Genomic DNA, 26,165 nt, shown 5'->3' with positions numbered 1-26,165 from the left:
TGTGTACTCAGCATCTCACAGGTGCTGATGTATTTATTTTAAACTTTGTATATACTGTGATGAGGCAAAGGGAACAAACAGTGCGGTGTGAATCTGTGAGGAAAGGCAAGCAACATACATCATTTGTGCTTTGGCTTGTGGTTTTGCAGGAGGTATTTTGGTGGATTTGGATGAATTTTTGCTATGGTGATTTACTGTTGGAGGAGAGGAAGAAATAGCCTCCAGAGTGTAGATAATCTTTGCCTGGGGAGCAGTGCCGAAGCATAATGGAATTTCCTGTGTGAGAGGTGCCTGAGTATTATGGTGAAAATGAGTGTTTGTGGAAACAAAAGGGTAAGGAAAGACACAGTAAGTGGCTAGGCTATGTGGGTAGAAATGAAAGAGTTATTAATGTCTGTAGAACTCAGATGAGAAATTTTAAACTTAATCTAGAGCAAGAGAAAAGCAGTTGAAAACCTGAAGTAAAGGGTTATATGGTCAGTGTCCTGGGGGGAAGTATTACAATAACAGCTGTGTTTTGTGTAGTGTGGAAGGGTTGTTGGATGTTGGTAATGTTAGAGAAGTTTGGGTTGTAGAAGTGGGGAGCTGAGAGAAGACTAAATGAGAGTAACTTGAGGATTATAGTAGGAGAAGGTGAGTAAGGTTTTAGAAAAGCAGAATGCAATGTCAAGGGTGTGTTATGTAGTTCATTTTTGGTTGTTTTCTTTAGTTATCATGGGTAAATTGATAGCAGGAGTGTCAGAATAAAGATAATCTCCTGATGGCAATTTTTTGGACAAAGCAGATAGGTGTCCTTGCCCAGTTATTACTATCCCCTGTCTCCTGGCTTGTTACCTTTACCAGCTTGCTCAGCTGAGTTTCACTGGCCAAGCTGTGATACTGTCACAAACTGACCACAAGTATAACCAGCTTCAGGGGAAAACTCTATTTTAGCCTGTTGATACCTTGTTAAGTTAAGACGGATTCCCTTTCATAAGCCAATACTGAATCAAGAGAATGACTTCCCTGTTACAGTAGAAATAAAATTGTTTTCCACCATAAGTTTCTGCATCCTGATTATAATGTATTTGTTTTTGGCAGGGTGGAGTGAAAAGCAGATTCACAACGATCCAGCACTGACACTTGAAAGGTATGAGTTTCTGCCCCTGAACTTGGGAAGAAGTCTATTAACCTGTATTTTTTTTTTTCTCACCCCAGGCATGGAGTAGTAACTTCATCTAATTCACGCTAGCTTTGGTCCTTAACCCTCTTAAGAATTGTGAGACAGAGGGTGGTTTATTTCACATCACCAGATCGTCTTTGATCTCTTTCTGCTGAGATTGTTAACTAGGGTGCCCAGGTAACAATCTTCTAAAAGTTTCCTGGGAAGCTGGAGACATGATCACCTGCCCACCAGAACTTCTGGCCTTTTCTCAACAAATTGATTTTAAATTGTATGTTTTTAGACCATAAAGTCTCTTAGAAGGGAGTGGGGTTTGGGTTTTGGTTTTGGTTTGGTTGTTTTTCCCTCTGGTCTGTCTTTGTTGCCCTGTTTCGCTTGTACATCCCTGTCCAGTGTGATTCACTTCTGCATTAATTTGGTATTTGTGAGTCGTCTTTTGGTTCTGTAGGATTCTGAAAGTATGTATGAGCCTGAACTGCTGTTGAATGAAATCACATTAATGTAGTCTTGAGTGAAGTTCTTGTGGTATCATTCACTTATGAAATTTAGCAACAGGGGTTGAGTGAAAACCTACTTTAGTTTTATGACAGGATTCTTAAAAAGACTCTAAAAAAAAAGAGAAGAAACAAAAAAAAGTGTAGTAAGAATACAGGCAGTCAGTGAAACTTACCTTCAGGTCCTTGATAATGCCTTACTATATATTGATTCAGAAAATTCTGGAGTTACTTACTGATGGTATATTGAGCTGGGAAATGACTCCTCCAGATACATCAAGGAAAGCTGGCTTCATATAACACAGAGGACATGGGTTGTGACCTGTCACTCATGCTCAGGTCTCCACCATGACAGATGAATCTGGAAATAATACCTAGCCTGATCAGCTGAATTGATAGAGTTGTGGTTAGGGATAATAACTATTAAATAATGACTTCATACTACATGATACATAGTTTAAGCTACTTTGGTGGAGTTTCACATGTTTATTTTTTCGATTCATGACTTTTAGGTCTTTGTTTTATGACAATTTCCCTCTCTCTACTTTATCAGTAGACATGAAGTGATCAGATTAAAACTGTAATTACAACTTTGAGATATTTCTGTGGGTTTCCCCCTCCCCCCAAAGCTGAGACAAGATTTACAGAGGGACAGTCACCACCTACCGCCCACTGCCTTTCGTTGTTAACCACCAGCCAGTTTTGTTAGATGATGGATCTGTATCAGACTTCCAGCATGTGGGAAACCAGATCACCTGCTATGGCTGATGCGTGTTGAACAACTTGAGGAATGGGAAAGCTGGAATACCTTTTCTTGCACATCTTCTTTGGAAAAGGATATCCTGCGCTGTGTCCTGAATAATAGAAGAATATTCCAATTTTGAATGTGAACCAGTTTGCTTTTAATAGTCATGATGCTTAAACTGGTGATGTATTGCTGTTTTTCAGTATGGTAGATGTCCATCTATCATGTGCCTAATTCTGCAGCCTTAATCTGTGTTGCATCAGTTAGATGCCTCTCTCACAATCATCCACAAATCTGCATGTGTGCATAATCTCGCCACTATTTTGTTGTCCTATTAAAATTCATCAATCTACTTCTGTTAAGAAAAATAACTAAAAAGAAGGTACAAAATTAAAGGACTTAATATTAAGCTATTCATCAATATATTTTAACGTTTTTAAAAACTTGATTTGACATTTCACATATGTAAATATAACCACAGAAAACAATTATACATTTACAGAATCGGGCATTGGCAGCCATCCATTGCTTCAAAATAACCCACTGTTGTGGACTGTTTGACTACTAAATTTGCCAGAAGTACTCTCTTCTTTGTGCTAGCTGTCATATTAATTTTTTTTGCTATATTAGCTAGTCATTTATTGCAGTTTGTCATTACCCCCTTTAAAATGAAACAGTTTACATTAGGATCTCTGTGCAGAAAGCTTTGGCTCTGCCTATTCAAGCTCTCCAAAGAGGAATGGACTAGAATTGGGTTTCAGACATTTTCTCTGTGTTGTCACAGTAGGAAGGAGACCAAAACTGCCACTGGCCACTGATAGCAGCCTGCCAAATGTCTGATGCTTGAAAAATGGGGGATTTGATCCAAAATTCAGAACTAGCAGAAACCCCTTGTTCCTGCTGGTTGTGTGTGTAAAGAGTGTGAACTTGTATTTAACAGGAAAAAAAACCCCAACCCAACCAAACAAAAAAACCCAACTGCTGCTGACTTGTTTTATTAAAGGTTTGGTTATAATGATTAAAGAAAGTTTTCTATAGTGTTAAGCATGAGAGAAGACCTAACGTGATACCAAATGAAGTTACTCCCTGTAATATAGCTCAATTAAAGTAAAAGCTTTTTCATGCATTTGAATTTTCATGTGTTAGTAAACTTAAATAAGCTATATGACTCCAAATATACTTGCTTTAGATTTTGACATGTTGAATAGCTATGCTAATAAACTAATGTGTTTCCTAGAATTTTTTTGGTTGTAAAATATCTTATATACACATTTTCATGTGTGTTTGGTTCTCAGAGTAAGTTGCTGTTTTGCAGATGTTTAATGAACATCTGGGGTTTTATAATCTTGAATCATAATCATTGCCTGATTTTTTTTTTTTTTTTTTTTTTCCTTCCTAAGGCTTTAATGCAGTGAGAAGCTTTATCAGCCTTTCACAAAGTGGGAAGGATAGAAATTCCACTTGGAAAAAAAAAACCAACCCAAACCACAACCCCCTCCCCGCCAACAAACCTCCTCTTTTCTCCTCTTTTGTTGAAAGGGTTTAGAAAAGGAGGGACTAAGGAAGAGCAGAATTGTATTGCTCCGAGGTCTACAACTTAACTCAGTTTGATCTTAAACCAGTGACTGTTTTAAGGTCTGATGAATCACTATCAGGGCTAAAAACACCTGTACTGTTGTGCTGAGAAGCTCGCATCCCAGGCTTCAGGATTGATTTGTATCTGGCTCTAGTAGCTCAAGCAATAGTATAGCTTAAAAGTGTCACAATCTAACTGTTGTGAAGGATGTTTTCAAAAAGGAGACAACTTTTTAAATCTTACCTTATTTTTTTTGTCTTTTTCATTTAAGGCCTCTTCATTAGTAGCTGAGCCAACCCAATCACACAGGTAGAGTGCTGCAAATGTAACACACATACAAAAATTAAATGGAGAAAAATCAGTAAACAGATGTTGAAGCATAGCTGAAACAAGATGCGGGAGGGTGTGTGATGGCATGAAGGTTTTACTGGCAATGTCTGAAATGCCCACATACAAGTGAGTTACATGGGTCACCCCAAATGGATTCCAAAAAAGCTTTAATACCAACACGAACGGTCTTATTTATAGATGTACCTCTCTGTCTAAATATAAACTGCTCCCAGTCATGTCCAGACTAACATCAGAGCTCTGCTGGTGTTGAAAGTGGGGGTTCAGAAATAAGAGTACCAAGCCACACTATTCTTTAAATTACTACTTGTTACAATGAGTGTTACACCTTTGAATGTCATATGGCATTGTGTCACCCAAAATACCTTTTCTTCCTCTTGTTTAAGCGTCAGAAGGTACGTCTGGTGGACGTGACCAGTAAGCTAAATATTCTTCATCATGTGTTTAAAGCCTTGAGAATGTATCAGTGGGTGGATGGATGGATGGATAGATCAGTAAATGACTTTCATGGCTAACTATTTTCAGCAGCTGAGTTTTAATGAGTCTTTCAACTGTTGCTACTGTGTTTAATCTGCTCACTTACTCAGCGTTCAGCATTAAAGAAGCTTTCCAGGAGGTAAATGTCCTGATTACAGAAGAGGTTAGTTTGATTGTGTTCTGCACAGACCTTGTGTTAAGAGCTCTTTTTTTTATTTTTTTATCTTTAATTGAGAAATATATGCTGTGCACACAGATAATTAGGATAGATGAGTGAGTGTTGTTCTTGGAAGCGCACATCCAAATATACAATTGCTATATTAAGATAAGTAGCTTGGACTTCATGAAGTTATAAACTGAGGTCCTGATTCTTTAGCAGTGGTCTTAGTGTCATGTGCTATATTTGTGAGTGGGTTCTCCTTTTGCATTTGTGATTCAATATGTATCAGCACATAGCTGAAGAGAGTGAAGAGGATGGCAAAAAGTGTCTTCCACTTTTTTTTCTTTTAACATAAGAGTTCTTCCTTAGTTTACTTGATACAATGCCTAACATCTCTTGTCAAAATACATAAGTACCAGGCAGCTGCTCTTTTAAAGGTAGGGAATACTTAAAACATGTAATGTGCCAATGTGAAGAAAATGTAGTGTAGTGGTATTTCTGGTAAGTGTACTAAAAAAAAATAATATATCCAGGAGCTTTGATCAAATGCCAGCTCTTACATCAGTCCTCTTTGTAATCTTTCTTGCTGATCTGTGACCTTGACCTTGTGTTTGTGTTTGTATGTCAAATCTATTTTAGGGATGGACAAACTAAGTTCAGTTTAATAGGATTTATACTCCAGTTTCACAGGATGCCTCAGTAAAATATAAAAAATTAAAATATTTTAATTATTCTATTTCCAGTCATCTTTTCAGATTTCAGAGGGCTTGAGTACATTGACATTTATTTGTTTGTTTGTTTTTCATTCTGTCTAGGAGATGCTTCTTAAAAAAGGCATCTTTATCTCACAGATGAACTCTTCTAAATTCAGCACAGGCATTCTGCCTGGAGGTGGGGTTTCCTCTTGGAGAATCTGACTGGTGGCCATGCTTTCATTTGGCATAAGTGCAGTTTGGCGCTGAAAGGAGTGGTCCCTGCTCTTTGTCCTTCCCCATGCCACTCCCATAGGCATGCGTTCCCACGTGTAGAACCATGAAACAACCACTCAGCAGTATCTTTGGGGTTTATTTTTGACAGCGATGAGGTCCTTAGCTTGACTTGCCTCTTAGGAGCTTTTTGTAGGAGTGCTTCTGTCAATGCCAGGAAGGTGGCAGGCGCAAGGGGCTGCAGATCCGTAGACTGAGGCAAGGCTATGCATTTTGGCAGCAGCTTCACAGTTAGGTCAGACAAAAATTCTTGTGGAACCATGTTTTTGTATACATTTTAATGTGCAGCTTCTGAACTAGTTTATTTTATTTATTACTAGTAGTGTTCTTCATGGTGACTGAGGTGGCCTTTTTTTCTAGAGATTGAGATGGAGCTCACTAGCAGCCAGTTAGGCTCTGATGCACTGGTGCTGCTTGTGTTCAGCAGGGCTCTTGAGCCACAGGCTTAATTTTAGACATATGTTAACATAGCAGTGAAGTTGGTCTGTGTAACTGACACTTTGGGCATATGGATTTATAAAGGATTAGTGAGGTTGTTGGTTTGACAGGCGCGGTGAAAGATGGTCCCAAATTAGCTAATACTTATGTGCAAGTATGGAGCAATAGAGGTATTTTTAATAGGCCTTACATTTTGGGGGGTAATATTGTTATATGTAGAAAATCACACACCTTCTTCAGAAATAACACATCTGTGTTGTTTTGTTTTATACAGTTTTTAAATGGGTATGAGCACCTGTTTCAACTTTCTTGACATTAATGAAGCAAGCAGTAATAATAAATAGTCTTTTCCTGCCATTTGGCAATTTTTTCCTTCACACAGCACTCATGAAAGGCAGATATAACACATATTAGTAAGAGCTGTTTTCCACAACTTTGTGATGGCATATTATCTTTCTTCTTAAAATGCTTGTCATTTTTATCAACATAAAATTTGAGAAATTACTTCAAAGGGGGTATGCCCCTTATATTGAGGGGTAGTTAAACACTTCCTCTTGTCAGCCATCTGCTGTTCCTGCCGTGCCTTTGTGGCACTGAATACAGTTTTCATCGGTTTTGAGCTAAGTCAGTATTTTAATTGTAATGATTTGACTCATGGCTAAGGTTGAGTTGCAGCCCAATTGCAAATGTTTGAGGGTGTTATTAACTAACTGATCATCTCAATATACATTTATATGACTTAAGGCTTTTAGTATTTTACTTGGGGACTTACGTTAGAAATGTCCTCAGATTAACTCTGGCATAGTGGTAAAATGAGGACTGTCTGTGACATTTTTACAGGATGTTGTTAGCCTCTTCTCCCCAGGTTTTACTAAAGTTGGTTCTTGCATTGTATCTTTAATTCCACTTGGTTTTATTGCTGCTTTGGAGAGAAAAAAAATCAATTTTTAATGGTAATTGAACTAGTAGAAACCTTCTTGCTAATGCAGATTTTTCCTTTCCCACTTAACTGAAATTATATGAGCCTTTTCTGTGTCCATAGCCTTTAGAAACATCATCTACAAGAAGCTGAAATCTCCCATTACAATAGAAACTATATTGTCCTTGCACTCGCTTTAAAAAAACCCAAATTATCTGAGTCTCTAACATGGATTTATGGGGTTTTACGTATAATTGAACACTATGTGACACTGATCCTATACTTCACCTTGCTATGGAATTACCTTGCTATTTGTGTTCAGTTAGCTGAAACCTGTTGTGTTGAAAAGTCTAGAAAGTGGCTGTCGTTCATAACTAACCATGAGATGGTTGGTCCCAAGTGGAACACAACTATATTACTGTCAGTAAAAGCTGTACATTACTTTTTAGTGCTTTGTTGCAGTTTGGCCTCTGTAAAACCAATTCTTGATTAAAATAACATAAAGTGACTTATCATATGGCAAAACGCCTAATGTACAGTTATCCAAACAAATCCAAGAAATACACAATTCTATTGTAGTGCTGTCAATAAATGCCTGTATCTTTAGATCCCTCCAACAAGCAGAAGGTCAGAGTTGTGTGGAAATACATTATCTGCATGCATTGATCGTGACTCAAAAGCATGATTGTCCAGAAGAGGACATTGATTTCTTCACTGTATATTAATCAAGTTTCATTCTTGGGGGAGTTGACGTAGAGTTAAATGCATAATAAGTTATTTGGGTTTGTAGGTGTTGAATATGTAAGTGTTGGAGGAATCTGGTTGTTAGTTTCCTTTTAGTTGCTTATTTATAGGCAAGTGGTGTACAAAGATTGGAAGGATGCATCCTCTGTCCATTCTGTTGTACCTACCAGTATGTTATCCTCCCCTCTATCCTGAAAATGGATCTTGGTATATGTTTTTATGCCTGTTTGCTTCTGGTCTCTTGAATAAGAAAACTCAGTTAACCAAAAGCCTTTTCTGCTCACTGTACTTCTGAGCTTTGATCAATGCACTACCCAGCTTAGTTGAGATTTAGTGATACGTACTGTCCTTATTGGGTCTAGAGTGGTGTGTAACTTTTCTGCCTTATTGTTTAGTTTCTGCCCTTTTTGTCTTCAGTAGCAGATCATTGAGCAGTGACTCATGGGGCAGTTTTAGATGTCAAATACTCAGTTCCTTCACAGGTGGCATTTGTAGGTTGAATGTCTCTCTATTCCTCTTCATACTACAACTAGCAAAGAGTGTGTTTACAAGTTCATGTCTGAGTGTTAGCAGATCCTGATCAAGAAATGAACTCAAAGATGCCCCTTAGAGTACCACTACAGAACAAAATAGAACTGTTCCTCTAGTAGTATTTGTAAGAACGAATATATGTGCATGGATCTGTGCTAAGGCATTGACTGAAATTTCTGTGAACCACTCAGTTACAGGGGTAAATCATAAGTTATATGAACAGGGTGGGGTTTTTCCACATCTAAGAGTGATTAATTCTTTTACTTGTTAGAATAAGAAATACTAATTTAAAGTAGGGTGACATTAGCTATTGTTTGAAGAGCGCCAAACACATGAAAAATGGCCACACATGTGATTCATCTCTGAACTTAGCAGAACTTCTTAGCAGGAGGTTTTGACGTGCGGGCCAGATTTGGATTAAGCTGTGTACAGTGCTTGAGTGTACTCATAAACTTTGAGAGCTGCTACTAAGGCTTTCACAAACTGAGCTTTTATTGCACTTGGTGTCTGTCCCCCATTTCCCCCTCCACCTATACTTCAGCTCCTTTGAAGGTTTGCTTGGTTTTGGGGTGTTATGCGTGAGGGACTTTGTTGTTGTTTGGGTGGGTTTATTTTTCTTTTTTTTTCTTTTCTTTTCTTTATTAACTTTGTCTCCTCCTTACTGGTAGGTTTGTGAAGTAAGCTTCAAAAATGCGAGTCGTGTAACTTGGGCAGAAATGTCTGCCTGCAGCCTTGTTTAAGCTGTGTACTGCGTTCTGGAAGAGGTAGCCGAGATGGGTCGAGTGCCAGCACCGGGCGAGTTGCGGCAGACCAGTGCCATATTGAAATACCCTGCTTCTCAGGGCAGGCCAACCTCTGGGGGGGTCCGTTGCTGCTGGGCTAGGCTTACTCTGGCACCTGAGCTGTCTTGGCACTCTCCTGTATGCGTCAGTCTGCAGTGCAGACATACGTTTTTCTCCGAGCACCGCTGCTCTTGGGTTGCTGTCATTCATGCTTGGACTGTCCCTTCTCAGGGGAGAGCCGTGCATCAGACCTAGACGGGCGTTTCTTTGCAGCGTGCTTCCCCAGGGTTGGGTAAAAGCTGCGACGTAGCCAGCACTGCTCAGGCTTTTGGTCTTGGGCATGAAAACGCTTTGCCCATGAGTTTGAGGCTCTCTGACTGCTGCGTCTCTCCTCGCATGGGTGCAAACGTGCACAGCCTGCCTTGCCGCCTTCCCGAAAGGCTCTCTGCATAAATATGAAAATCTCTCTGACATTTCCACACCTTATTTAAGCAGACAGTGGAAATATTATATTCCCCCTTGATATATATTACGTATCGTCGCAAAGCTGATCGTTGCCGTGAGCTGGTATTGCATGGTCTGGGTGAGTCACAGATTCCTGGACTGTCGAGAACCCCATGTGAAATCTGAGGAGTGGAGGGACACTGAGATGAGGTGTCTGAATCCCCTCTTCCACACCCCAGACGGAATTTGTAGGAACAGCCTTCCCTTCCTTATGTGCCTCTGGGGCCGTGATTAATAACAAGGGTAATTAGCATTTACGTTTTAGCAGTCTCTAAAAGCCAAAGGAAATCTAGTCTCTACTGCCAGAACAGTTGAGTTTTTTTTTCTTCCCCACTCAGTTGTCAGTTAGCTAACATTTCAGCCCAGTGGTCTGTCAAATCTTATTCTCACAGGAAAAGCTGTTTCTTGTGTCTGCTGTGCTGTTGGTTCTGTGCTCCTGTCCATTTTATGTGACTTAGGACTTCTCAGGTACTTGGGGTTTGTGTGCTTTTGTAAAACGGTAGATTTTGCACACCTCTGAGCTATTGCAACAACTATTCGGAAACGGTTCTCTGCAGTATTTTACAAAATCCTACCATTTAAGCTGCTAAAATCATCAGAAAGTTTTGATCAGGCTGGTTTGGGTCTGTTCCCGTCCACTCACCCCCTTCCGCCCACATGCCCCAATACTGAGAAAACCACCCCTTTCTGTTGCCCAAACTTCTCTTAGGAAAAGAAAGTAGGGTTAGAACTGTGTCTGGCAGTACGCAGCCTAACAAACCAACAGGGAAAAGGCTTTTCTATTTTGTATATTTGCGCAGGATTTAGCCGTGAAGCCACGGCTGTTGCTAACCCTGCCGCTATCCAAAGGGGGTGTTCAGTAGAGTGGGCGATGCTGCCGTGTGTGCCAGACTGGAGGGAACACTCCTGCCTGGGATGGGGGACGTGGGCTCTGTGCCGGGGTCGGGGCCTTGGGAGCCCCTCCAGAAATCCTGGCAGCAGCGGGGGCTCCTGCTGCTGCTGCTGCAACATGATTCCCCTTGTGCCCTCTCTTGACCGAGCTGTCTAAAAGCGATAGGCTATCCTTTCCGTGTTTAAAATGTCTTTTAGAGTCAGTCAGTAGGCCTAACGAAGGAGCGAATAACATGCCAAGCTCCTGGGAAGAAGCCTATTTTTGCTTTCTCAAAGTGATATCCTGCAATTGTAAGAGAGGAGCCTGTGGGTTTGGGGTTTTTTTTTTGGGGGGGGGGGGGGGGGGTGGGGTGTTTTTTTTTTTAAATTTATTTATTGTAAAAAAAGGCTTGTTGATTCCCAAGTTCTTTTGAGTGCAACCATGGAAGAATTCACCCATTTACTGCTGAATTTTGCTCCACCACCCGCTCACTTTTGCCTTTTTTTTTTTTTGTCTTTTTCTAAATTACATTTGCAGAGGGAACCTTCAAAATGTCTTGACAGCCTGAATCAAAACTGTGAAGAGGTCTCAGCTGCTTCATTCATCTCAATAGATTTCTGACATAAAGCGGGGATTTAGCAAAACACTTAAATACTCGATTCTCTCAAAGCACATGCTTAAGTGCCATTGAAGTACCTGCACATTTGAGCAGCTCTGTGGATTTGGTACAGTGGGTTGTTGATTCAGGCCTGTTTCACTGCTTACATAACTTTAGCAAAAAAGAGTCAACTGAAGTGCTTGTATACCACCACTCAGAATACATCCTGCCTGACTGCTAAAATCAAAAGAAGTACAAATTGAGGTTAATAAAAAAATAATTCTGGGACAGCTAGTCTCATTTTCCCTGCTCATGTTTAGTTTGCTGCAAGATGCTGCTGCAATTTCTAGTGCATCTAGGAATTTTTCTGGAGAACTTGATTTCATTGTGTTCTTCAGCATTTCACTGCAGGCAGTTATAAGGATGGGGAATCACTTAAAATCCTATGTTTTAGGTACCTAGTGCTATTCCTGGAGCTGTTGAGCAACACAGCCTTTAATATATTTATCCTCAATTATCTTTCTGAAGTTTGCATCTATTATTACTCCATCTGGGAAAACAGGGTACAGAAAATAAAAAGGCATGTCAGCCTGTTTGCAGCCCAGTAACTGGACCCCTGGATCCCAAGCTGCCACTGTAATCGCTGTACTGCATTCCTCAAATCTGTAATAATTAAAATGGCTGTCTGAGCCATTGGTTGATGTGGTGGGCTGTAGCCTTTACACTTGGGAATATGAGAATGGGAAGTCAGTGAGCTCGTGAGTGACTCTTTCTGGCTCTTCCAGTAGTTTCTAACTATTAGAACACTGAATTTATTAAATAACTAAATATATTAATTTCACCGACCAGTTTGATTTCAGCTCTACAAATTCATCGACTCATCTCAACTTAAAAATGGAACATAAAACTACTACAGGAATTTAATAGTCATTAGAGAACTCTGAATGCAGTTAATAAAAACGTTTTATCTGTGTATACATAATATACATCTCAACCTCTATTAATCATTCTAACAACGTGCATGAGTTTGGATAATCTCTCTTTTTAGTAAGTGTTTATGTGGGCGATCTGCTAGCCATTGCTGGTTTCCTAAATGAATACCGTAATGGTTTCTGTAAGATTTTTTTCATAAGATCTTGGATTAAGACTACAGAAGAAGACACAGAATATCAAATTTTATGAGTTACCTCCATTAGATTGTGTAGCCCTCCTACTCAAATAATACTAGTCTAGTGTTGTTAATTTACTGGGGCTCTCTGTTCCACTAAGCAAAGGGATTTAACTAGAAGTACTAGTCTGGGATATTGGAAAAATGTCTTTTGGATGTCATTTTGCTAGTGTAAATTGTGAACTGTTCTTAATTTCTTAAATGGCAGCAGTTGAATATCTGTTGAGTTAGCTAGGAGGCTGCTGTTTGTGTAGACTCTCCAATTAGGTTTTACAGTTGAGGTGTTGGTTAATTCAAAGAATTCTTTAAAAATAAATATCTATTCAGGAGTAAAAAGCTATTGGCTCAGATGTTGTGGTGGTTTAACCTATTAGAAGATGTGTTCCCCAATTTCATTAGCTTTTGCAGCAGTAATATTTCATGGTAAGCAAAGGCTCTTAAAGTTTGTTATTACCATTCTTTTAAAGTCTTTGTGACGGCTAAGTGTATCTGTAGTTTGCAACAAAGGAAAACTCCGACAACTGCAAAATTAGAATTAATATTCAGGACTACACAGTTCAGTGTACATTGTAATATTCTCTTATCTTCCCTGTTCTGCCCACAGTTTGTCCCTAGGCACATTTTAAAAGGCTGTAGGACTGATTTCCCATGGTATGCTCCACTTGGGGAGTGTGTCCCCAGGTTACAGCATTTGTGCTGCGAATCCTGCTGCTGCTTCAGTTCTGTCTAGGTAAACATGGCTTAATGAGCTGTGATCGGTGTGTGCTCTTGGAGGTTCTGAGAATAGTCTCTGCAAAACAAGTGGTTTGTTTATTTGTTAGGATACAGAAGTCTAGGCAAAGATAGTTGAAGCAACAAAAAGGAGTGCATATACAGTAGTTATGTGGTCAAGAAAGCACATCAGCTTTACCGATTTATTTTGTCACTATAGTTAAATATAATTTGTAGGGCTAGAGATTCATAGATATTAGAGATTGATGTTAGAGGGTAATTGCAATAAGTTTACTTCAGCCCTTACTGGGAAATAAAAGATCTATTGCTGCATGGCTTCTCCTTTCTCTTCTTTCTGCCTTACTTCTTTATGTTCTTTTTTTTTCTTTCCTTGGTTCTGGTAATTTCTGGAATAATATTTAATAGTGAGAAAACTTAACATTTCAGTGGATCCAGGGAAATTCTTTGGTACAGTCTATATGTTTTTAAAAGGTTGCTGAATGGTTGCCTTAGCATCCAGCTAAACATTAATTCCCGAAGCTGGTTTGGTTTCCACATGATCACACTTCAGACAGTGAAAGAAAAGCGTACTCAGTTCAAAACTCACTGGAAATGCTTAGTTATTGCCTTCAAACCCTAAAATTTACTACCTGGTTTACCATTACAAATAAGGTGTAGGTTTGGAGACTTTTTTTAAAAATGTAATTTCAGTTTTTGGCAGATGACTTCATCACATTTGTGTATTGTACATTAGGTCGTAAGGTTTTATAATGCTGTAATACCTGTTGCAGCACTAGATCAAAACAGGCTCTTCAGAAGGATCGCTGATGTCCCATTCCTTGTATTAAGTGCTTTTCGGATTTCATTCTTTTTAATGAAGATTCCTTTCCATCAACTCGATTTTTGTAAAATTGTCAATATTTCCTTAGAACTGAGTAATTTTTTATTTTTTTTTTTTTAAAAAAGAGTAGTAAAATGCTTCTTAGAGTAGTTATTGTATATACAGTGTACTGGCTACAAGTGTCAAGTCCTGCAACAGGGGTTTTGAGTACTGGAGGGATTTGCATAAATGCATTGTCTTTTTTTTTAATTACCCGGAGCTGTAATGAGTAAAGTTTTACTGAATATTGGTTTAGTAGTGTGCATTTGTTTGGCACTTTATCCAAAGGGTGACCTGCAAGGCTTGCTTTTATGAGATGGCAAGAAATGTTGAAAAATTTTCCATTTTATTCTCTTAAACACAAAACACAGGGTATCAAGGGCTGCTGACTCCTTTTGAAGAACAGCATGCTGTCAGCTTAATTCTCTTTTGAATACGAAAATGTGGCTGCAGATAAACAGTTTATTTTTTTGGAAGTTGGAAAACTCTACTTTCCAGATAAAGTGCATTCCCGAATATTTGAGGAAATAAGTCTAGCTGTATTGATGTTGCAGTTGCTGTATACTTGATGTATTCATTGGAAACCTTGATTTTTTTTTTTTTCCAAGGATTTGTTATTTCTGATTTTAGTCTATTTTGGGTTGAAACTCTGCAAAAGCCCACCCACAGGTGCACAGGTTTTTGAAGGAACAGTAAGGTGATTGGTAAATTTTAGTTAGACGTATCCACATTTAAGTTGTGGTTATATATTTGAACAAACACTGTGTGTTCTACAGGTAATTATGTAAATGCTGGTTAATGTAGGCATGTATTTCTGAGAGAAGTACTGAGACCCCAGCAATAGATACCAGCTTTTCATTTTATATTTAGATACATGGGTATACACAGTTACACTGCAATGCGCTGCTGGTATTTTAATTCTTTTGGGGTTGGTTTGTTGGGTTTTGCAGGTTTTTTGGTGGTTTGGTTTGGTTTTTTAGGTTTTTTTTTTTGAGATGGGTGTTTTTAAAGTTTGTCTAAATGACTTAAGATCTAGTAAGGAAGTATTTAGTATTTGCACAGGGGGGATATATGGGCTGTTAACATTATGGATATTTAGTTGTTGGTCTGATACTTTACTTCTTTCGGATCTGATATTTTTCTGACTTCTAGTTGCCTGTAGCTTTTGAATTTAAAAAATAACCTCTGGGAAATCAATCATAAAATATTCATTCACTTTAAGGAGGCAAGGATTTAATCTGTGTACATCCTTTTTAAACTTGTAAATACAAGTTTTCAATTGTCTTTTAGTCTGTGAAAGTGAATTGCTGAGTTAGATATGTGGAAAGACACTTAGCTTTGCTCGTGTTGAATGTTTATGCCATTTAGAAATGAGTGAGTGAAGGAATAGGCATGTGTGGTGTAATGATCTCAGTATTGAACTGTGGTGACTATCTGAACTGTTGATGCTGTCATTGACCAGTAATATAACTGAAACTGAAGAGATGCATCTAGCATAAGTGCCATTGTTGCGCTTTTTAAAACAGCTTTTTATAGTGTGCTGCCTCATCCAAGAAAGTATTGAGTAGAGATGTTCTACACCCTTTGAAAATAACAAGACGTAAAGGAAGACCTGGGGGTCTTTTACCATTGTGTGTTTAATACATGGAAAGAAAAGGTAAAAATTCTCCAGTGAAGGGAGGATTTTGATGTCGGGATTTATGTTATATCAGGAACATAAGCACCCTTTTCACCACTCCTATCACATGATTCTTCTAATGACTTGCAGTAGTTCAGAGTTGGAAGAACAACACATTTCCTCACTGTTGTGCTATCGTACTAGGTTTTGTGTTACTAGATAGTCCTGGGCAGCAGTGACAACTTGGTTTCTACTTTTAGCATTATCATCTACCTGCCAAACAAAAAATATACTGGTATATAAGATGCTACCTATTCTGTTATTTGAAAATTGATTCAACATGAACCTAAACATTAACTTCAGGCATGCTTTTTCCTATTAATTGTCTTTTAGAGTGATAGTCTGCCTGTCCTGTGTATTTACATAATAAGAAGAAAGGTTGATGCAACTGTGAAGTAAAATCCAGTGTGATTTTTTTTTTTAAAACTGTATTTAGAGTGATTTAAGATTTTTCTTCCATGTTTGCTGTTCCTTATTTTGAGCTGTAGGGTAGAGAAATTTGATGAACACTTGCAGTAGCTATGGTTGTGATAGTTAACCTTTAATTTTTGTTTAAAATTTTCTCTCAGAATTGTTTTCACAAAGTTCTTTAAATTAGTTACCATGTACTTTGTCCATTATTTGATTTTTAATTTCTTCTGGAATGTGGTTATTGCTTATATATCCTAAATACATCTAAGCAAATGTGGGTTTAAAAAAAAAAAAAAAAAAAGTCTTATGCAATTAGATCTTATCCTAAATCTTTTCTTTCTGTTTTGTTTTTTTGTTTGTTTGGTTTTGGTTTTTTTTGTTGTTTTGTTTTGTTTTGGTTTGGTTTTTTGTTTTGGTTTGTTTTTTTCACTTAGGAATTTTATGTGCTTGGTGGACATGGAAAAAGATGAAAAACAAGCTGGCTTCCTGGAGAAAGAAGGCGGCAAATGCTAAATGGAACTTCATTACTGTGGAACCATGTTTTGAGTGCTCCTCCTAGACTTCTTTCATAAATATTCTTGATATCAGCAGATTGATATGATTGGAAACCTGGCTCATCAAACAGTATACACTGGAAGAAGCCTGCTTGGAATATGACATTTTGTATTGTTTCTGAAAGTCTGTGAGAAAACACTATAGACATCTACCTGTTATTTCTTAAGTCTGCATCTCAATTCAGCTACAGCAAAACTAGTCTTTGAAGTGAATAGAACCAGAGCCCTTTTGGAAACTTTTATTGAACATGACTCATGGAGAAGAGCTTGGCTCTGAGATGCACCAGGATTCTGTTGTTCTAACTTACCTAGAGGGATTACTAATGCATCAAGCAGCAGGAGGCTCAGGTACTGCAGTTGACAAAAAGTCTACTGGGCATAGTGGAGAGGATCAAAACTTGAAGATTTCTGGAAGTATCTTTCCCAGCTGTCAAAGTAATGGTCCAGTTCTTAACACAAATACATATCAGGGATCTGGCATGCTGCACCTCAAAAAAGCAAGACTGTTGCAGTCTTCTGAAGACTGGAATGCAGCAAAGAGAAGGCGGTTGTCTGATTCCATTGTGGATTTAGATGGAAAAAAGGAAGCTTTGTTAGCTGGCATGGTTGAAAATGTGCCTAAAGGCAAACAGGATAGCACATTACTTGCCTCTTTGCTTCAGTCATTCAGCTCTAGGCTGCAGAGTGTTGCTCTGTCACAGCAGATTAGGCAGAGCCTTAAGGAGCAAGGGTATTCCCTTAGCCATGATTCTTTACAAGTGGAGAAGGATTTAAGGTGCTATGGTGTTGCATCCAGTCACCTGAAGACTCTACTGAAGAAGAGCAAAGCAAAAGATCAGAAGCTGGACAACAGCCTGCCTGATATAACAAAGAACCTGCCCAAAGAGAGGTTTATAGAATCAACTCATGCGGTGCAGAGCGGACCTAAAGTGATAAATGAGCCACTGTCCTGTGCTGCAAGATTACAAGCTGTTGCAAGCCTGGTAGAGAAACGATCTAGTCCTGCTGCTTCACCGAAGCCCAGCATAGCATGCAGCCAACTAGCTTTACTCCTTTCAAGTGAAGCTCACTTGCAGCAGTACTCCAGGGAACATGCTTTAAAAGCACAAAATGCAAATCAAATAGCAAGTGAGAGACTTGCAGCTATGGCCAGATTACAAGAAAGTGCTCAGAAAGATATTGGCCAATTCGGTTTAGCAAAAGGAACGACAAGCCATCTCAATGGTCAAACAGGATCATCAACCAAAACAGTATCTAGCAAAAGCAATATGGCACCATTTCAGAGTTCAGTGGGAGTCATGCATTCACCTCCCAAAACTGTGGGATACAAAAGTACTTTGGAAAGGAGTAACCTGAAAACCTCTCCCAGCAACAGTTTGCTCTTGCATCTACTGAAAAGCCAGAATACCACCAAACATGTAAAAGGGCATGAACAGAGTGAGAGAGCCAGCATTTTTGAAGACAGCAGCACACCAACAACTATCGATGAGTATTCAGACAACAATCCTAGTTTTACAGAAGATGACAGCAGTGATGATGAAAGCTCCCATTCTAACTGTCTTCCTATAGACCTATCCTTTAAACAGAGGACAGATAAACCAGATGTAGGTCCACCTGCATCACTGGATAACCTGACTCAGTCCTTGCTTCATAACTGGGATCCAAAAGTTTCCTGTCCAGAGAACAAGGAAGACAAAGACACTCCAAAAGCTTCTAAGCTGAATCCCCATCAGAAAGTAACACTACTTCAGCTGTTACTTGGGCATAAGAGTGAAGAAAAGGTAGACAAGAGTCATGACCCTCAGGGACCACACAGTGCAGCTGATGTGGCAAAATTCACTGTACAGACTGGTAAAAGGACTCCTGTTACTGGCAGTCCCAGTGCAAATCGAATGACTCCGTTAAGCACTCCACCTTTGCTGGCTTCTACAAAAGCAGACTCTCCTATAAATCTCTCGCACCAATCGTTAGCCGTCAAGCGTAGCTCGCCACCATATGCTTGCAGCATCCAGACAGACAGACTAGTAAATCCTGCATCTAAACATTTGATAGACCTTTCTAAAAGCAAAGAAATTCAAGGAGCCAAGCTGAGCAGGAACGATAGTCCACAGAACTCCTCAGCATTCAGTGCCAGCAAGCTGCTGCAGAACCTCGCTCAGTGCGGCATGCAGACTTCCATGTCAAGTGAAGAACAAAGAGCTAGCAAACAGCTGCTAGCAGGGAACACAGATAAACCTGTTGGCTTGATTGATAGATTGAATAGCCCTCTGCTTACGAATAAATTGAGTATGCATGAAGAAAACAACAAAATATTCAGCTGTCAGCCTGCACCCGCTGAACAAGGACTTCCAGGTTCGGAAATAGAAAATCTTCTTGAAAGGCGCACTGTCCTTCAGCTGCTCCTGGGAACTCCCAGTAAAGGTAAAAGTGAAAAGAAAGAGAGGATGCTTTTAAGAGATGAAAGTTCTCAAGAACAGACAGATAAGACTTTGAATGAGCAAATATTGACAGTGAAAATAAAAACTGAACCATCTGAAGAATCAAATGTTCCTTATAATTCAAATGCACAACAAGTAAGAGAGTGCAAGGGTAACAAATTTCAAGGATTTGTTCATTCACTGCAGAGAAACACAGCTGCTTCTCCAGCATCTGAGGAGTTGAAATCTGAGCCTCTTTCACCTCAAGATTTCTCTTTTTCCAAAAATGGCCTGCTAAGTAGGTTGCTGAGACAGAATCAAGACAGTTACCCTCCAGATGAGCTGGACAGAAGTCACCGAAACAATGAGCTGACACACCTTGAATCAAAGAGTCTTTGCACAGTACCGAAGAAGAGGAAGCTTCATGCTGAGCCTTTGGAAAGTCCATTAAAAAAGATGAAAAGTAATGTGTCTGATGCTGCAAACAATCATGCTTCTCCTACTGAGGCACTGTATGGGCCTTTGCTTAACCAGCAAGAACTGAAATTCAGCAGAAGTGATGCTGATTTTAAATATGCTGTAAGTCATGGTTCAAATAATGAAAGTGAAAATAGGAGTTGGTCTAGAGATAGTAAAGGCTTTAATGTGTTGAAACAGCTGCTTCTCTCAGAAAACTGTGAGAGAGATCTGTCACAACATAGGAATAACATACTAACGGAGGGCAAGAAAAAAGGAAACAAAACCAGTGCAACAATTAATAAACCTGATTTCAGCATTTCTTCAGTAAATGTGTTAATGGGAAGCCCTGTGCAACAGAACAGTTGTGTAGATCATAGAACATTTCAGTATCCTGTAGCGGTAAAAAGTCCTGCCAGTTCCCCCTTCCCTGAACATTTGGGGAGTACAGTATCTAGACTTGAGTCTGACCAGTTTAGCATGTGTCCCATGCCCAGCGAAAAAGGGCCCATCAGATGGGTAATCACAGGTATGGACAAGAATGATTATGAAAAAGACTCTCCGAGACTGACCAAAACCAATCCCATATTGTACTACATGTTACAGAAAGGCGGCAACTCTGTTAGTAGCCAAGAAGCACATGATAAAGAAATTTGGAATGAACCTTCATTTACTGATAGTTCAACTCATGTTACAATCAAAGAGGAATTGACATCCAATGCAGAGCTTAAAACTCCTTTTAGTAACTTAAGAAGTCCTTACAACAGCCATATGGGGAGTAAGACCTCTCATCAACATGGTGTGAATGGAGAAGTGCATGGACTTCTGGAAAAAGTGCTAACAATCAAAAAAGAGCCAGAATAAACTACAGACTCCTCAATGAGTTTACAATCAGTGGTTTTGAATCTTTGTTTAAAAAAAAAAAAAAAAAAAAAAGAAAAAATAAAAATGTGTACGAACTTGACTACTGTATAAATTGAGCATGACTTTAGAAAAGCATGGTCTAATTGAAACATGTTTTCATTTGATAAACTTTTTATTTTTCTGGTGATGTTATTTAAAATACATGTAGATAAAATTTGCTTTACAATAGATTGTCACAAGGAAACTAGAAAGGTTGTAATTTGTACAAGACATTTCTGTATGTATCAGATTAAGTTATGAGTCCTCTTTGATCAGAGTCTTATTTGGATCTACAAGTTTTTGGTATAACACAAAGTGTAGGCGTACAGCCTAGGTGGTGGTAATGCTGCGTTTCCTCCCTCCCTGTAAAATAATCCTTATTTTTTGGAAGCCTGAGCATAGAGACAGTGTACTTTTTTTTTTTTTTGAATGTTTAGTATGTTTTGTGAAATTTTAAGAATAACTTTTAAGAAATGGAGCAGTCCATCCAAGGTATTAGTTCATCATATTGGAAAACCTATGTCAGTGTTAATAATTGAAATGCACTGAAATGTATTTTTTAGTGCTTCCAAAATTTTTATTGTTATTTTTAAGTCTTGCTTGTGGTCCTGCCAGAATAGTGGTGTAAAATCTATTTTTCTTCCTTGCCCTGCTCTTGACAAATGCCTTCCTCAGAATCCTGTAGCCACAGTTATGAGTTACTAGTTACAATTAAGGGTTTTTTCTAGGTTTTTATACAAAAGGCAGATTTTCATAGGCCATGCAAGTACTGCATGAGCCCATTTGACAGTGCATTCCTGTTGCTTCCTTGCTTAAAAGGGGAAAGCCAAAATGCCTCTTGGAGTAGTGTGATTAAGAAAGCTTAGTTATATATATTTGGTGAGGAAAATGGTGGAAAGTTTGTGAAGTGGATGAGCAGAATTGTCTGTTTAGCACCATCCTGCCTCCCCTGCAGATGAAAATCAGCTGCGCTAAAGCAGCACATCAGACTTCCACTCAGAGATGGAATAGGATTTTAATGAAAAATGTTTTGGCCTCTTCCTACAACCAGGGAAAAGAATCCATATTCTGCCAATATTTATTGCTCTCTGAACAGTTGATGCATGGTTTAATGCACTACCCTTTCACTGCAGAAAACCTGGTTTCAGAATAACTTTTTGGGTTGCACTGAGGATAAAATCGTGGTTTTGTCCTGTTCTGTAATGGATAGTGGGACATGTCTGAGAAATCCTCCTCTACCCTTTTCCTCAATCCGTGCCTGTGCTGTGATTTGTAACATCTGGCAATATCAGCCTGAGATGGGAGTAACTGAAAATTGCAGTCAAAGCTGAGACACCTTAAAAGAATTGCTGGCTGGGGAAGAGCCATGCGGTTCTGCTTTCCTGTTAACACTATCTGTATTAACTCTGTTCGGAGCCCTTATTTCTCATGGCAGGGAGGAGGAGGACAAAATCCAGTTCCTCTAAATTATATGCGTTATTGGCAACCCTAAGTTTTGCTGAACTTCTTATGCCACTGCAAAAACCCCGTTCTATGTAGCTTCTAATTTCACTGATAATCCCTATGCTATCTGCAAACAGCTGAATAGTTGTCTTGCACAGATAATGAAAGCTATGCTCTGTGTTAATTTTGACTGTTTTCACCATTGAGAGCCAATACATGACAAAAGTGCTGTTTCTGTCCATCTCATGTTTGCACAGCAGAGATGAGCGATGGGGCATTTTGCTCGTTTCCTTTCTGGTTTGGTTTCAGAGATCCTTTTCCCAGACTGCTGGCTTTCTGAGAGAGAGCAAACTGTTGTCCCCCTCTCATCCTCTGTCCCCTGCCTGGGATCAGTTTCCCTTCTTTCCAGTGCAGTCCCTACTGAAAGGGACTTCTCCTGGCTGCCAGGTGGAAAATGCACCACTATTCTGTTTTGCCCTGCCCCCCAGGGGATACTTTCTTTTAGGGAACACAAATATTTGGAAGTATCCGGTATAAAACATTCCCCTGGTTTATATGAGAAATAACAGAGCGATTTAAAGATATATTTTTATGTTATTTGGGTGAAGCGTAATATCTTAATGGGCTGTACAAAGAAGATTTATATTTTAAAACCTTCACGCAAATCTAATATCACTTTAAATGTCATTGTCTGAAGTATAATACAAAAATAAAATTTTGTTTGTCTTTAATATTACATTTGTAAGTGGCCCAGTGACAATTCAGATGTCTCATAGAATAATCATTAATGAGATAAAGTATATTTTGGATTGACAGTGGAACTGAATTCTTTTTATATGAGTCAACCCAGCAGAAGTATTAAAAAGATGGTATTTGTTCCATCCATTAAATGTCTCTTAAAGTCTTAATTGATTATTTTTCTTGAAACAACATGTATATAGCTAGGAAATATATACAATATAGAATAATAGATGGTCCCTGGAATAAATACAGGGCTATAATTTACTTGAAGGGCTCCACAGAAAAATGCAGCTTGAATGACTGTGAAATAATCTGGTTGGAAAGACTTCATCAAAACAAAGTTGAGATGAAAAGTAGGGAGGAGAATCGAACCCTAACACGGAGTAATATTGGAGTCTAGGAGTGTGCTTACCTGTGTATTTGTTCTATGGTAGTCTATTGTTATAATATATACTTTTGAACATTTAGTTTTTAAAGTTTTATAAAACATTTAAGTTAAAATGTTAAACAGTTTGACCAGTTAATGATTTAGCTTTCTTTTAAGGTGATGTTAATGAAAGAGTATTACCATTCTCATAGACGTCAGTAAACTATAATACACAAGAATTTAAGTTCAGGACGTGCTGTTCATGGAAGAATCTTACCTCTTGTAGACATTGCAGTCTCGAGCAGCATGTAACAAAACGATTAGGCCCTTGAGAGAGGGTAGGGCATGCCAGCCGAATGCTCTTCAGTCAGTTGCTAAGAGGACAGCAGTCTCCTACGTGAAATTCTCCACGATCACTGATGTTAGCCCTCCCTAGGGAAGAGAGGTCTTTAAAATCTACCCCATCCACATTTACAGCCTTTAAACCTGAGGACCAAAGGCTCTTTAATAATTTTTTATCTTGTAGCATGGGTGAGTAAAAAGGAGACACCATTGTTTTCCCTGAGGACTTTTCCATCAGAAAAGGGGGGTGCAGGAGCTGGGTTTGCTGCACCAGCAGAAGGACCAGTAGGGCTGGCCATGTTTTCTCAAGCAACTCAAAGATCCTCGATTTCCCCCAGTCCCTGTAGATGAATGACAAACCAAGGTCATCTGTTGAGTATCGCTTGGTATTCTCCAGTGACTCCCGTCTCCTTGGTTCAGTAGACGTTCACTACTAGGATATGCGTTTTGGCTGTCCTCAGTCTGTGGGAGCGGAAGCTTCCAAGATAGCTCTGCAAACTCAGGAGGCTGAAGTTTCAGCTAGGCCTTTGGACTGTAGGCTTGAAGAAAAACAGGGCTTTGTCAGATACTGGCGAAGAGGTGCAGGACTGATGGGTGCTGTTCTGTGATCTCGCCATTAAAGGAGTAGGGAGGGAGGGGAGAACACAACCCAGTTGCAGCTGGGCGAGACTGCTGAGGGAAAGCTGCCTCCACCTCATGGAGCAGTAGAGAAGTGAGTTGGGGATGTGTCTATACCGCACTCAGTTGTAGTTGCAGCCCCTTGGGACTTGCACCCGAGTTAACTTGAACCTCGTGGAACTGGGAGCAGTTGGGTTGCCAAGTGCCCAATGCCTTGCTCGAGGCAGCATCTACAGGCTCATGCCGCCACACCTGCTGTGGTGGTGCCGCGCTCAAGCTAGCTAGATTTGGGGATTGACTTGTAATTGCCACACAGATATGCCTTTTCCTTCCAGAGGAAAGTGTACAGGACTGAGATAACCAGATTTCTAGTGTCTCCTCTGCCAAAGTTTGAGGAAATGATGGGGGCTGACGCATGACCACAGAAGCAAAGGTGTTTTGCTGGAGGGCTTCTCTGCTGATGCCGCATAACTGGGTGGCTCAGCTTGAGAAGTTTGTAAACATTACGAGATCAAAAGGGAATTCAGCCATAACTTTCACTTTTTTTAGCCATTTACTCTTAGTAATGTTTTTAAATTTTTAATTTACAAATGTTTTTAAAAGAAAGAAATGAATGGTTTAAATTTTCCCTGTTAAATGTTGGTGAAAGTATTACAGCTCTCATTGACGTCAGTGACATGATATTACCGGTTTGTTCTCTGCTACATCTTACAGAGGAGTAAACTGGTAAGTATATATTATATATATTTATATATAATGTAAATATATTGACTTGTTACACCTATAATATGTTGAAATTGGTTTTTAAAAGGTGATGTAAATAGTGGTTTCCTTAATGAAAAATACATATTTTGTATTGTTCTAATGCAAAGGAAAAAAACCTTTTAATCTTTTTTGTTATGTATATTCCATGTATAACTGTAAATATGATCACATAGATTTAAAAACTTTTGCATGTATGTATACAGTGCAAGTCTGGAAGAATGTATAGAAAAATACTTTTATTTAAAGTTGTGATTACCTGCTGCATGAAAAGTGCATGGGGGACCCTGTGCATCTGTGCATTGGCAAAAAAAAAAAAAATGTCTTAACAAGTCAGGTCAGTTCAAAACACAACAGTATTCCACTTCTGGACATGACTTCTGCTGTGGTATTTTAGCTTTGTGAAAGAATGTGCTTCAAATCAAAAGGGTCTGGGGAAAAAAATAATGCAAAACTACTTTTAAAACATAAAGTACTCGTACAACTATAATCAGTCATGTAAGTTCAGGACTCCATTTTACATAATTGAAATATTGTACCAGGACTGTTCCATCCCTGTAAAACAAAGGAATATTGATTTTCATTGCCATACATAAGAATTCAGGATTTTACCACAACCAGTTTTATTGTGATGTGTCTTCGGTAATTTATCTAACTGGTCTCATTTTTTTTATTAGAGATTAATTTCCTCATGTGATGTCACAAAACTGTACATACTGCAGTGTGAAGTTTTTTTAAATCTTTCAGTGTTTACTTCCTGCAGAAGATTTGAATAAATGAGAAAAATGCATTGTCTTTGATGGTTTTTAAATCTGCTTTATTTCATGTGTACTTTCTATTATTGGAGTGTTAGCGGGCTCTTTGCATCAGCACAATTAATACAAATTTCTGACAACAAAAATATCTCAAGGAACATAGGGACACACAGTTTTCAACAAGGCTACTGACTGGAAACAGGGTCATGGAGCTGGAAATAAAACAATTTAAAACAGATTAGCAGCTTTACTTCACAAAGCACTGTATTATGTTTTATTCAAATACCCTTCTGCTTATTAACTTGAAATCAATGACCATAAACTAGAAACCTCTAAATGGGAATTTTCATGTGAAAATCATTTTAAACAAACGTTGAAACATTTTTCAGGTCCCCTGTGCAGGGCAGGAAAGGTGTGTTTTCCCAGTAAAATCTACTTTAGTCCATATTACAAAGAGGACTTCTTAGTTGTATTCAATATAAGTTCTTAAGCAAATGTGTAGAAAAGTGAACACAATTATCTGTGAAGACTATACAAAGACTTGACACTGCACTCACATCATATTTTGCAGTTTTTAAGTTAGCTTATGACATTAGTGCAAATGGTGGATTGCAACATTAGTGC

General features: G+C 38.8%; 1 protein-coding gene across 10 annotated transcripts in view; it reads left to right on the top strand.

The window, feature by feature from the left end:
- Positions 1 to 25,585, top strand: part of NRIP1 (nuclear receptor interacting protein 1) — an 895,475-nt gene extending 869,890 nt beyond the window's left edge. For 8 of the 10 annotated variants that reach the window (XM_049824880.1, XM_049824879.1, XM_049824882.1 and 5 more), the window contains 2 exons: positions 1,081 to 1,129; positions 16,618 to 25,585. In XM_049824880.1, coding sequence (XP_049680837.1) covers positions 16,986 to 20,474 — 3,489 coding nt within the window. In that variant the 5' untranslated portion in view covers positions 1,081 to 1,129; positions 16,618 to 16,985 and the 3' untranslated portion in view covers positions 20,475 to 25,585. The remainder of the gene's footprint in view (positions 1 to 1,080; positions 1,130 to 16,617) is intronic. The other 2 variants (XM_049824881.1, XM_049824886.1) reach the window with 1 other exon arrangement.
- The last annotated feature ends 580 nt before the right edge of the window (positions 25,586 to 26,165 follow it).

This window comes from Accipiter gentilis, chromosome 21, assembly GCF_929443795.1.
Source record: "Accipiter gentilis chromosome 21, bAccGen1.1, whole genome shotgun sequence".
NCBI classification, from domain to species: Eukaryota; Metazoa; Chordata; class Aves; order Accipitriformes; family Accipitridae; genus Astur; species Astur gentilis.
This window is presented reverse-complemented; position numbering and strand designations above follow the sequence as displayed.